Genomic DNA, 13,280 nt, shown 5'->3' on the forward strand with positions numbered 1-13,280 from the left:
ATCATGTGGTTTTAAATAACTGTGAAATGCCAACACAAATCTCATACTGCTGTGTGTGTGTGTGTGTGTGTCAGTGTCTATTTGGGGACAAAGAACACAACTTAAAGGAGATAATAGCATATAGCAAGTACAGTTTGTGTCCTTTATAAGCATTTTAGGATTTAAAATACATGGGTTTGTGCTACCAGTGTGACTACTGGTTCCTCAGATCAGTGCAAAACATGACGGTGATCCCTACCGACTGTAAAACAGTGTGCGAGTAGCCCCGCTGGAATGCATGCAGTAAAAGTGGACGCGTGGGGGGGCTTGTTTGGCAGGTCAGTCAGGTTGAAGGATAATCACTGGTGTGTGTGTGTGTGTGTGTTTGGGGGTGTGAGGTAGATTTTGGCAGGTCACTGGGGCTTAGAAATGCCATTCCGGTCCATGAAGTCTTTAAGCCTGGTGGGAAAATCTGTCATAACTCCTGTGGCTCCCAAGTCAAATGCCCTCTGGAAGTCCTCCTCGTCGTTCAACACCCAGATGTACACCTGAAACCAGACGCAAGACTTGTATGGTTAACACACACACACACACACACACACACACACACACACACACACACACACACACACACACACACACACACACACACACACACACACACAGCAGTGGACGTTGCACAAGGCTCAAGAATGCTTCTGTACTCGATTAGCAGCCACTGTAGCCTATTTCCGAACATGTAGGAATCTTGGACATTTCCCAGTAACCGCTCTTAACTACGCCATTACACTTCTGCAACTAGGTCAAACACTGAGAGGCTGACTGTTGTTGTTGTTGTTGTATACTATGGAAAATTCTTCTGTGGTTCTTAGAAGTAAAGATGATACAGAGGAACGCATTGACACATAATATGGACCCCATCACTCTTAACTGTCAACGTTCGATATACTGGTTTGGAGCTCCAACAAAGTGCACATACATTTCCTTAAAACAGAAGTGGTTAATGTCATTATTATGCCTTCACAATATTCATTTATCATTTTTGCATCACCCATGTATTCAATCTTCCTTATAGAAAACTTTTTTTCTCCATTGTGAGGAAAGCCACAGAGGGCACATCATGGTAGTTTTACCTGAATTCCTCTGGCAGTTAGATGCTCAAACAGAGCTTTCCTCATCAGCAAGCTGCGAGAACAGATATAAACACTCATCAGCAGGGAGAAACTGCAAGTACAGCAAGGGTTGACCAAAGATTCAGGACGACCAAGACTGTACAAGTTTAGTTGTAAAATTGTAAAAGTGTCGCATACGTATGTGTAATTTCATAATGAGGCCTCAGAATACTTCACATCAGCACTTTAAAAAACAAACACGTGTTAATTGTTCAACAGAGAGAGAAATACAGAAATAGTCACATAAAAAGAAATGTTTTAACTGTTTAAAACTGTGAATTAAAGACACCCACAGACTCAGCCACTTAAAATAAAGGGGATAGAGTTATTTCCAATATTCAGACAGATGAGTGACTTACGTGTCTGCAACCCAGGTGATGAATCGCTGACTCTTAGTTAATCTGTCAGGATCCTTTAATCTGCAGAATCACACAGAAAAGTTAAAGTGTTAGAGAGTGTCACAGTGACACTTAAAAAAATGCATGAAGTGGTAGGAAATTTTCTAGTATTCAGAAATATATTGATCAATGCTCTTTCACTTTTTGCATTACAGGTTACTGGAGCTGCAAAAATGTCCGTTACTAAGCGAAATGTCCACTAGTCAATTACAGCCCACAACAACAGATGGAAACACAGACAACACATTTTCTGGGGACTGCTGAAATTCTTTCAAGGAAATGAAGGAAATCATTAACTTCAGTTGACGTAAATGAAGTAGGCCGGGAGAAAATGTACACAACAAACATCACAGACACTTATTCGCATAATAACTTGTTGAACACATACAACAGATTGATGAAACATGTACGTACAGTAACAGTGTAAATGTATGAGGGTGAAATGTTCCTCTAACCGGCATTACGTGATCATTTAGTACAACATAAATACTGTAGCGGCCTTGACAGAAGTGTAATAAAGGAAATCACTTAATCCTTAATGAATGTTCAGCACGCATAATCTGCTCTATGACCTTGATCTTTATGAACCTCTGACACATACTCCAGGACATGGTGTGTGAGTGTTTCTTTCAATGTCTTAACCAGTGAGTGAGATCATCTTTCAAACAGCCTTGTGGCCGCAAACAGACAGAAAGGACAAACTGCAAAAACTCAACCAGTGACAGGAAGAGAGGTGAGTACAACAAACCCAGGAACCGCAGGTCCCTCGTGCAAATTTTAAAACCTTTACCTGTAGTAAATTTAACTACAGAGAACAACGTAATATGATGTAAGTTTTATCATTTTATAGGTTCCAGAGAGCTAAAACCTATCTAATCTGTTTTCAAACCATCTTCCATCTTTATCACTTACTATTTTAAAAAAGGACACATGCTTATCCAGATTTAATTTGTTTTCTATTAAGTTCTCATCTTAGGAGGAAATGACAAACAATTCCTCACATTTTGATAAATAACTCTTAGCACAAAATCTCAAGGCCTTCATCAGCTTGTAGTTTAGTTCAGAGCTTCAGTGATATCTACCCTGTTTCTGTTCAGTTTGTCTCATGATGATGAAAGCCACAAGATGCGTATGAAAGCTTTGGAAAATTTCCAGCAAGTGGACCTTGTGCTAGAATGTTTCGTCAAACTACGACTTTCAAAGTCAATAATGAACCAGCAAACTCCAAGTCCACACATTGTTCACTCAGACAAACAGCAGGTGGTTTTTTTTTTTTTTGACTATAAATGGGGATCAAATTGTCGCATTTATTGAAACTCTTGCTAACGGATGGGCAGCAGCTAAAAGTATTAATGCCAATTGAACCTTTTAAGTCTGATTTTATTCTAGTAGTTTGTGATAGTATGTATGCACTAAATGTCTTAATAGGTTTGTCCCTGTTCAGTCAGAATTATAGTTTAATGATGTGTCCTAGTCTCACTAAAACCCATTTCAGGACTTGAGCCTCAATTAAGGTGAAAAAAGTTTATACCCATGTAAACCAAACCCTGATCTTTGACCTACTGCTATCAAATGTTGTGTACTTTCAGATTGATACTGATTACGTCTGGTAGAGTGTTACAGTTGTCTGACCAACTAAAACTGTAGAGGACATCTGTGTCATGTTGTACAACACCCTGTAGAGCACATTTACATGTTTATTTCTATGTGTTTGTACACAGTCTATGGTGTATACCTACTTGGTAATAATAGAGGGCATTGGGATCTCCAGGAACTGCTCCTTGAGGGGAACAAAGGGGAGAAGGCCGGTGTAGAAGAGGCCTAGCAGCTGTAATACTCTGGGAAAGCTGAACAACACTGGAATACGGGGGTTCTACAAAACACACACACACAAGCAGGATTTGGGGTCAGTTCCCTTTCTAATTCAGTCTCTCTAATTCAGTGATATGTGAAAATGAGTCTGTACTTTCAGAAGGACTCTTGGGATGATTTGTCTGTCAAGAAAATGATTTAAGACTAACAAACAAGCGGATACAGAGTTATTTATATTTAAATATCTCCATAATCATAAGTTTTCATCCATAAGTCCATAAGTTTTCTCTACAGTGAGTGAAACTATATTACAGATTGGTAGCAAAACATGCACTCTTCTTCCCTCCTACAGGAGCTTATTCACCCAAATATTACATAAAAATAATATTATTGCTGGTGGCAGGTTCAGTGGAGATTCACTTTCTGAAATGACTGGAACAAATGTAAACTAAACACATAATTCTGTTATGGAAACAACACCGTCTGTAAGTGAACAATGACGAACAACCTCGCATGATATCTGTCTAAATGTAAGGCCATGTATCTCATGTCAGTGTACCTCTTTGTAACACTTCTTCACAATCTGGTTGCTGGCGTTGCCCCACACAGTCAGATGCTCTCTGTCGTATTTGATGACCAGCTCGGAGACCTGCAGGAATAATAAGTCATCATCAAAAAAAATCCATACAACACATGGTGCTGTACACAAAAATTATGTGAGCAAAATGAAACAGAAATCTTGTTATCATTTCATGTTGCCTATTGCTATTGCACTCAAATGCTGCCATCTTTCAGAATTTGGCTACTGAGGAGCATAAAGCATATTAACAGCCTTTCAAGTCACTCTTGCCTTTGTAATTTGATGTATTTTCTGTTAAAAAAATGAATTTTGGGACAGTGCTGGTTGATCGGATGGGAGCTTTGTGTTTCCATGTTTGTAAGGATGAATAAATTGAACCTTGAAAAACACCAGTGATGGTTCCTCAATGTCTGTTTATCAATGTACACAATGAGGTAGCCATTGATTTGGCTTTTCATGAATGATAAGTTATAGAATCAGTCGTTATCATGTGTGGCTGACAAAACAAAACAAAAAAGAACATAACAAGAGAGTTGCATTGTGAGAGTTAAAGCGGCAAACACACATACATACACACACACACAAACCTTCTTGATGAGTGTGCTGTTGTTGACCTTGATGTCAATGTTGACAGGGGTGTTAGGAAATGCATCAAAGATGTCCCTGAGGAGAGGGATGCGTTTGTCATCTCCCCCCTCGCAGAAACACTCTGTACAGACAAGGACAAGTTGAAAACACAGTCATCTCCAGGTTGTGCTGAATATGACAGCTGGGGGTGTATTGGTCAGTGACTTCAAAATAAATTATCTGACAAAAGTCAACTGTCATCTAAATGAAAAAATATATTTCATTAGTCATGAGTATGAGATGCTCACCCCTCTGAAAAGTGACACCCAGCTTGCAAAGGTATGGAGGGAGCTCCTGCAAAGAGCACACAGCAGTCAGTGGTTAACAGACAAAAATACAGTGTATAGTCAGAGTCTGTCAGGTCAAACACAGAGGCGGCGTAATGAGTGTGACTGAGGGGTTCAGATTAACGACAGCCAATATGAAGAAGACGAGAACCCCGCAAGGACACGGCAGAACAAGATTAATGTGAAGAAGTATGTGCTGCTCTGGGCTACAAGGCCAAAGCAAAACAGAGAAGTGAACAGTAGTTCCACAAATCTCATTTTGGTATCAAATTATTTATGTCATTTGACACCTTTTGTTATGTTCTCTGGCTTTCAAACACACACTAATTACTTCATTATGTGAAGCTCATAAGGAAAACATAGATCTGAGCTGGGAAACACTCAATTCTACAGAACAGCAAACCTAAGTCAGCAACAATTAATCCACTGACTCGCTGAGAATTTCTGCTGGATATGTTTTTCTTAAATCAGGCAAAAGTTCACCATGTGACATAATCAGGTGACCGAGTACGGTTCCCACCTGATCAAGGCACATGATCCATCAATACTGTTACCTCAAGAATACATTCTCAAACATAAAAAAGTAATTATAATATAATTTTCAGAAATATTCTTGGTTTCTAGTATTTCGCTTGTTGATTTTAACTACATTTACACTATGAGTGAACATATAAGTGTTATGATAAATTTAAACATTTTCCTTTCAGAGGTTTCCTAGAAAGAGATGAAATTAGAAAATAGTAAAAAAAAAAAAAAAAAAAAAAAAGGGTTGTTTCTCCATCAGATATAGAAATGGAACGATTAAAGAGATATTGCAGAGCAGCGACTCACAGCGTAGGCCATGTCGGCGATGTAGGCGTTGATGCCGGTGGACCTTTGCAGGTTGGCATCATGTGAAACCACAACCTGTTCATCTTTTGTCAGGTGGCAGTCCAACTCCAGCATGTCTGTGCCAAGATCCACAGCACTGCATGAACCAACACACAGCACACATGTATGAGTATACCTGAAAGACGTCACTGACTTTCAGCTGTAGGCTCACCACTGAGGTCAAGAAATAATCACCAGCAATGATATTTGGACAAATGTTATAAAACTTAGATCACACACATTTAATAAAATCATGAAGCAGTTCACTTCCATTTAATAAACCAGCCAGACATACAGGAACAGCAAGGCTGGATAAACCGATAAAGACAGACAAACAAAACAGGCAGTGGTCACAAACCAAGCTCAGATGACACACACACACACACACACACACACACACACACACACACACACGCACACGCACAAGCACCAGTTATGATTCCCACATGCATGCAGAAACCAAATAAAGGGCTGTGTCATTATGACTGAGGTTTCTACTCACTGCTTGAAAGCTGCCATTGTGTTTTCTAGGTTTTCACCTGCTCCTGCAACACAAAAAATAAACAGAGTGTGGTACAGTGCCCTCTCCTTATATTTCAGTACACAGTAGCACAAGAAATCATTTTTGGTCTTACAGTGAACTCTTATTCTCCACCATTGAACAAGTGTCCTCCTGTAAATATTTAGGCATCTATTGTGGACATAGCCTCATCTTGTAGTGAAGCATGAGACCAGGACCACTGTTGTCTCACCTCCACGGTGGGAAATGTGTCTGCTGAGGAAAGCCTCTCGCTTCCTCCGGTGCAGAAGAGTCGGGCATTTCAGCAGCAGGGCAGAGGTGAGCACATAGCCCGTTACCGTCGACAGGACATAGACAGCGGCACACATCTCCAGTCAGTGTGCTGGAAAACAACCACAACCCACTCAAAGTTAACATCTGCAATGAAGCAGGATTTTAAAATTAACTCGCTGTCTGTCTTCTCAAAAAAAAAAGACATATCGAGTTGAGTCTCAGTAACAGTAAGAGCGGCTGTCCCTAACAATGCACAGTTGCAATAAATACAATAACGTACTAGCTAAATTAGGCTAATGTTAGCTGAGCCGGGGGTCGTACATACAAGATTAAATCTTACCTTTGTCATCAAATTGTTTTGGTTTTCTTTGTTTTCCGACTTGATTAATCTAGGCAGTTCCAGTATGTTTTAGTTAATGTCCAGGAATCTGTATAGCTAGTTACTTTTATGTGAAGATAAGGTGATGAATTGGCTTCTTCTCTGCAGTAAGCTTTGAGCTGCACAGCTGTCACAACAGAAACACTAACCGGCTGCCGTCAGTTGGTTGCGCATGCGCCTGTCATCACCGTGACGACAACAGTCACTTCCGGGTAGGCAACTGCTAGTTATGTAAAATTGGCAAACCTGTTTATTTCTGTAGTAATTTTCAGCCGTAACTTTAAAGTTCAAAGCTATATAGTTGAACACAGTGGTCCAACTTTTCTGACGTTTCTGTTGTGCTTATTTTATGTGCTGTGTTGCTTTGCTGGTGTCTTTGATAAACCAAATCTACCCAACAGCGACATCCCACCGCCGGCCGGACTAACTGTTGAAACATTTTGTACTGGAGAAATTATTACAGCAGCGTGGTTATTGACCGGGACCTGCAGTTTTTTGTTATTTCGTTTAAATTTAATTCAACCAGAAAAATGAATGGATTGACCTAGTTTACAATATATACACTATAGAGAGAATTACATTTAAACTAAGAGCTAAGATTTATGTCTTAGATGAAAATTGGTCAAAATTGCTTACCCACGTGTCAACTATAAGGCTTGACGTTGTGTAATAATAAAACGCTCACATTTAGGACATATCTTCTAATTGAATTTTTGTTCTTCCATGTGCAGAATTATATGGGTTGACTTGATATAAATATGTACATATATACATATTTTGTTACTTGTTTAAGAGATGGATCCTCCCTTGTGGTTTGTTTGTTTAAGGTGTGTGTATTATGTCTGGGTGGCACCTTTTGGTCCTATGTATCACTTTTGTGTATATGTGTTCTTTAAAAGTTTAATAAAGGGAATTGTACAGTATCAAGACACTGACTGTGCGTCTATTACGTGCAGTCTCAACAGGTAGAAAGGACACACACACACACACACAAATACAAAATTACCATCACGTTACACAAGCAAGAACAGTTCCATAGACACCAGCCTCTATGGTAAAGTGAGTTACTGCTCAGTCCCTTCATTCACCCACCAGAGGCTGCTAATGTGCTGTGTAAGTGACAAAATTTGTCGAAAGAGAAAATATGCACAACAGAAACATCTAGCTGTCAGGGTGCTCAGTGAGCTATGGCAAACATAAAAATGTGGACATCTAGTCTTTCCATTGTATGCAATATAACAACAATAACCACTGTTAGCTCTGTGAGTGATAACTGAACAATGTGATAAGCAGAGAATTACCACATAACACTGTCCAGATCGAAATGTTGCACATTTGTACCAGTCAAAGTTCACTTAAACCGCAATAAACTGTCTACAGAGATGTGATACACGCCCTGAAGACTAATACTTCAACATAGCATTATGTGCAAGTCATTTCTTTTGTCAGAATAGTGTGTGAACAGTTAAGTGCTCACAAAATGCCTCGAGGTTTAACAGACGTTCTGGAAGAATGGAAATGTCTGGAAGAAGAGTATCAACATGTTCAGGTAAGAAACAGATCGTAATCAGCTGACAATATCAAATTATTCACATGGGGCAGGTGTATCAATGCTGAAGTGTTACTCCAACCTGATGATGAAATGTTAAAACTAAAAAAAATATTAATAATGCTAATGATAATTCACCATATTCCAAGGAAAGTTAAAAAAATACAGCAAATATTCCTTTTAATCTACACATCCCTTTGCTTTATGATATAAACTCATGTCATTACGTCATCCAGGAGACACACCGGATGTACTTACAGAAACTGGATGAAATATCTAAACTACAAAACAACTGCTCTTCCTCCATTTCGAGTCAGCAAAAGAGACTCAAGGACATGTCCCACCTTGTGAAAAAGTAAGTGTCCACACACAAATTTGCATGGATACATGTTTATTGTCATATATGCAGATAAATACAGCACATCAGGCCACACACACATTATACGCTCACAGACTCACAGGGAGGAAGATAAGCTTACTGATACGGACAAAGTGGACCCTCCTCAGCTGACACTCAAATGACCCTCAATTGACTCACATGTCGTCATCTGCCAACGATATAGACTTGTGCCCTTTCATCATCCATCAGATGCAGCAAAGGACTATCAGAAGAAGATGCTAAGACCTTGGATGAAATAAAAGAGAAAATGAAGATGCGACCAAATGCTTTCTTTGAAATGAAAGCTTTCCTTCCCAAGAAAAATGGGTGATGACTTCTGTTCATTCAAAAGCCCTAAAATACAACTTCATGTCATTACTATGTTTAAAATACAACTTAAAAATACATTAATTACATGTATTACCTTATGTGAAGTTAAATAAAGTGAAAATGAATATTATTGTTTTATGTTACAGACTGTATCTCAGTCTGGTTCTTGGAAATGTGAACATCACTCTTCTCAGCAAGCAGTCAAAGTAAGCACTGAACTTTAACCCTGAACATCAAGTGAAATGATTTATCACTATCGCTCCAATAGCCACTTTAAATCAATATTTAAATTCTCCTTTATTTCCATGATTCAAATTAGGACAGAACAATTTTCTTCGCTGATGATATTCTGCCTATTTTATTAGTTTTGAAAAGCCCGGTACTATAAATTGTGTCCTGATTTTGTCACCTCCTTGTCAGATTTGCCTACAAAGATGAATATGAGAAGTTCAAGCTGTACTTCACTGTCATCCTGCTGCTATTCTCCTTCATATGCTTTTTCTTTCCGAGCTACAGGTAAGTCTCAGCATGTCACTTCACGGCTTCTTCATCCTCGTCAGTTACTGTGGGTTTGTTTACATGGACGCTGTATGTACATTATGTTTAAATCCAGCACTCATCTTTTGTTTAACTTTAGGTTTCTTGATGCGATCCTTAATTTCCTGCTGGTGTGGTATTATTGCACTTTAACTATCAGGGAAAGTATCCTCATCAGCAATGGCTCCAGGTCAGCCCAACCACAATAATCATAAATACCATATTTTTCATAAATACAACATGTTCATAGTAAAGTAATTTGCCTCCTTCTTTAAGCAATTCAGTTTGACTAGGTGTAAAAAAATACAATCTAAATATCTAATAATGTGTCCTGCATTACAGAATCAAAGGCTGGTGGGTTTTCCATCACTATGTCTCAGCTTTTCTGTCTGGTGTAATGCTGACATGGTGAGTAGAGAAGAGGATTAAAAAAAACCCAAATAACAAACGAAATTAAATGAAATACCAACAAGAAGCTTGCCTATGATTAATTTATCAACATTTCTGTTCATCTTAAAGAAAAATCCATCCATTGAATTGTACTTTTTGCTTTAAAATGACAAATGTTCTCCCTTTTACATCTAAGGCCTGATGGGAACCAATACAAGATATTCAGAAACCAGTTCCTTGCCTACTCCTTGTATCAAAGTAAGGTCAAGTACTTGGAACATATTTATGCTTCAAGCTTTTCCAAAGTCAAACCGAAGCCTGATCAGTATTGTCTTCTGGGTGCTTCTCTCATGTGGAACACACAGGTTTCGTTCAGTGTCTGCAGTGCTATTATCAGAGTGGATGTCTGTACAGACTACGAGCCCTGGGAGAAAGACACAACATGGATCTGACCGTGGGTGAGATATACACCGTAACACGCCAAGGACACTGATGCCCCATCAGGCATGTATCGGTTCCTCGTGCTATAACAGATGTGAGAGTAAAAAAAAAAGAAAATTTAAAGCCTGTTTGCTTTCTGTTTTTAGAAGGATTTCAGTCCTGGATGTGGAAAGGGCTGACGTTTCTTTTGCCCTTCCTGTTTTTTGGTCATGTGAGTACAGTCGGTGAAACTGAGACACTTTGCAACTACACTTGTGAAATTTCCTCAAACTAATTGCTTAGTTTGCATTAAAAATAACACTTTGTCATGGTTTAGATTGGATTACACAGACTAGCTGATAAAAAAAAAACTGCTGATGTCATTCTAAGCCTCATATTTAGGAATGATTTAAGACAATGTTTAGGTTATTGGTGCTTGCGCAGTTGAATACTATGTCCATTTCACTTTTAAACAAAACAAACCCACAAGTCCTCATGTTTTGTCTTATAGTTCTGGCAGCTCTTCAATAGCATCTCTCTCTTCAGAATGGCTCAGCTCCCAGACTGTAGAGAAGGGCAGGTCAGTCCCCAAGTTGTACTATTTCACTGTGTTCCTGCTTTTATAACGTTAAACAAATATGAATTTATTATGTGAAACATTTGTTTATACTATACACCACTAGAGGGCTTATTACAGTGTCTGTGCAATGAGTTCTCATTTGGTTAAAGATATTACAGACACCTTGTTCAAATAATGGTTTTGGTGTGTATTTTTCATTTCTCTTAGTGTAGATATGGCTTGAGCCTCAAGCACCAGCATGCTTGGATGTAACTCCAGCTGACTACACTCCCATTTTGTCTCCTCTATGTATCCAAAAAATGATTAATAAGAGCTATTTTGCTTACTCATGTTTTGTTCTCTATGTTCCTTATGATGCCAGGTCATGATGTGTGGTCTCTGCTTCCTTATTCTGTTCATGGGAAATTTCTTCACCACTGTTGCTGTAGTTCGTCAGAAGCTCAAGAGCAGGAATCAGAAACCAAAGCGTCTGTGAAACATAATAAAAAATGCCAGAAATGTTGTCTCTTATGCTCCTGTCTGACTGAAAACTCATATAATCACTGCTGCTATCATTAACATTATTTGCTATAATTAATATGCTGTCAACAAAGTCTGCTTGCTATTATTACAAAACACGTACAGTAGAAACGCAAAAATAAATCTGTGTTATAATGAATCACTTGCCATTAAAAGTTAAATTATGCTCCACAATGCTTCTGTGTTTTTGTCTTTGTTGAACTTTTACATACTTTGTGTTTGTACCTGCATGTGTCTGAATATGTTTCTTCTTTTGGGCTTTTTATGTGGTTTAATTTGTATTGAGTGTGAATTCACACTCAACCCCGCACGGACTGAAGTACAGTCCACATGATCACATTATGTTACATTATATTATTCTGTTTACATAATCATAGAACCAGGGGTGGGAAGTAATTAAATATTTACTCAGTTAAAATTTTTTGTATTTAACTTAGTATTTCAATTTTATGTTACTTTATACTTATATTCCACTACATTTCAGAGGTGCATATTGTAGCTTTTACTCCACCACATTTAGAGCATACAACTATAGTTCACAGCTGTAGATATAGTTGTTTTGCAGATTAAGTTTTGATGTACAAATCTGGTTATGAGCTTATAAAATACAATGTGTTGTTATAGATTAAATGAACCATAAGTAAAATAGTTAAAGATCCTCTTGAGACATGTTTTAAGATGTATGTAAAATACTCTACTTTGAATAATAATTTCTGTCTAATATAGTTTTCCACAAAAAAAAAATATCTTGTGAAAATCCTTAAAATGATATCTGTTCCTTCTCTCTCATCAAAAATTTCAGAATCTAGAAATATGCAAATAAGTTTCATTTCAAAAGTTTAACTGTAAGACACAAGATGTCTCTTTGTTCACTGTTAAGTCCTTTGTTAGTGTTTGTGCACTGGAGGCTTCAAGTTTCCACATCACAATTATGTAAGTTGCACACTGGACCACATTAGCTTCCAAAATATCTGTGATGTCACTAATCATGGTCATAGGCCCACCGCTTCAAACTGGATTTTCAATGAGCACAGAGAAACTTTTCTACTTTCAGCAGACAAATGTGAAAACAGCCTTCTAATGTCAAACTCTGCACATACATCATTCTGCACAGTGAAGCTCAAATATTCAACTGAAGGAACAAGAAGAAAAACACATTTTTTTAGCTCTTCCTTCACTGGTTCAACATTAAAATCAGAAATAATGATCAAATATTATACAACATAACACTGACAGGGGCCCACTCTGTTGCATAATGAGTGTTTACTTTAGGTACATTTTGCTGATATGTACTTTTACTTAAGTAAGATTTTAAATCCAGGAAAAATATTTTTATATAAGAATATTTTACACTGGTTTTGTGGTAAAAACCTGAACACTTCTCCCACCACTGCACAAGAAAGCTGAGCATGCAGACTCATGCAAAGCTCACAAGGTTGTTGGGTAATCTACCATGTGTCCTTAGCACTCTGGACATAAACACCGTTTAAGTTGTGGAGAACAGCTTTGATGAGTTTGGCTGTCAGACTGTTAGGGATACAAAGAGTCTGTCCTGTTGGCTGGATTGCATAACCGTGACCCTTTGCCTGCTGCACCTTCAGCACATTGAACAAGCATAGCAGCCAAGTTACATGTGACGTTACGTTACAGACTAGTCCAAGTGAAGACACGTGTCTGCA

The 13,280-nt window shown here is 38.3% G+C and overlaps 2 protein-coding genes and 1 long non-coding RNA gene across 5 annotated transcripts in view; 1 reads left to right on the forward strand and 2 right to left on the reverse strand.

Moving 5' to 3' along the window:
- The window catches only part of gdpd1 (glycerophosphodiester phosphodiesterase domain containing 1), an 18,135-nt gene extending 11,094 nt beyond the window's left edge, over nt 1–7,041 (reverse strand). Inside the window, exons 1-11 of one of the 2 annotated variants that reach the window (XM_042413355.1) lie at nt 6,859–7,041; nt 6,478–6,627; nt 6,228–6,270; nt 5,687–5,822; nt 4,817–4,862; nt 4,529–4,650; nt 3,921–4,010; nt 3,289–3,422; nt 1,511–1,570; nt 1,113–1,164; nt 364–527 (exon numbers count right to left, since the gene is read on the reverse strand). In XM_042413355.1, the coding sequence (XP_042269289.1) occupies nt 393–527; nt 1,113–1,164; nt 1,511–1,570; nt 3,289–3,422; nt 3,921–4,010; nt 4,529–4,650; nt 4,817–4,862; nt 5,687–5,822; nt 6,228–6,270; nt 6,478–6,613 (954 nt within the window). In that variant the 5' untranslated portion in view covers nt 6,614–6,627; nt 6,859–7,041 and the 3' untranslated portion in view covers nt 364–392. Of the gene's footprint in view, nt 528–1,112; nt 1,165–1,510; nt 1,571–3,288; nt 3,423–3,920; nt 4,011–4,528; nt 4,651–4,816; nt 4,863–5,686; nt 5,823–6,227; nt 6,271–6,477; nt 6,628–6,858 lie in introns of both variants that reach the window. The other variant, XM_042413354.1, reaches the window with a different exon arrangement.
- Nucleotides 7,042–7,080: 39 nt separating this feature from the next.
- On the forward strand, nt 7,081–11,592 carry LOC121898355 (ion channel TACAN-like). 2 transcript variants are annotated; one of them, XM_042413353.1, is made up of 13 exons: nt 7,081–7,109; nt 8,352–8,446; nt 8,683–8,801; nt 9,036–9,152; nt 9,302–9,361; nt 9,576–9,671; nt 9,793–9,882; nt 10,035–10,100; nt 10,279–10,340; nt 10,448–10,540; nt 10,670–10,734; nt 11,014–11,082; nt 11,444–11,592. In XM_042413353.1, the coding sequence occupies exons 2-13, from the start codon at nt 8,378–8,380 to the stop codon at nt 11,555–11,557; spliced, it is 1,020 nt and encodes a 339-aa protein (XP_042269287.1). In that variant the 5' UTR covers nt 7,081–7,109; nt 8,352–8,377; the 3' UTR covers nt 11,558–11,592. The 2 variants fall into 2 exon arrangements, with proteins under 2 accessions (XP_042269287.1, XP_042269286.1); XM_042413352.1 differs by having other exon boundaries at nt 7,092–7,109; nt 8,347–8,446.
- Nucleotides 8,821–13,228, reverse strand: LOC121898358. The gene is made up of 3 exons (XR_006096440.1): nt 13,054–13,228; nt 11,409–11,551; nt 8,821–9,071 (listed from the first exon to the last, which is right to left on the reverse strand). It is a non-coding gene; the product is annotated as an uncharacterized LOC121898358 (long non-coding RNA).
- Between the last annotated feature and the right edge of the window lie 52 nt (nt 13,229–13,280).

This window comes from Thunnus maccoyii, chromosome 6 (assembly GCF_910596095.1).
Source record: "Thunnus maccoyii chromosome 6, fThuMac1.1, whole genome shotgun sequence".
NCBI classification, from domain to species: domain Eukaryota; kingdom Metazoa; phylum Chordata; class Actinopteri; order Scombriformes; family Scombridae; genus Thunnus; species Thunnus maccoyii.

Coding starts and splice junctions, on each gene's coding strand:
- LOC121898355 (XM_042413353.1), top strand. CDS start 8,378: ATGCCTCGAGGTTTAACAGACGTTCTGGAAGAATGGAAATGTCTGGAA. Junction 8,802..9,035: donor ATGTCCCACCTTGTGAAAAA/GTAAGTGTCCAC, acceptor ATCATCCATCAG/ATGCAGCAAAGGACTATCAG. Junction 9,883..10,034: donor CTCATCAGCAATGGCTCCAG/GTCAGCCCAACC, acceptor CCTGCATTACAG/AATCAAAGGCTGGTGGGTTT.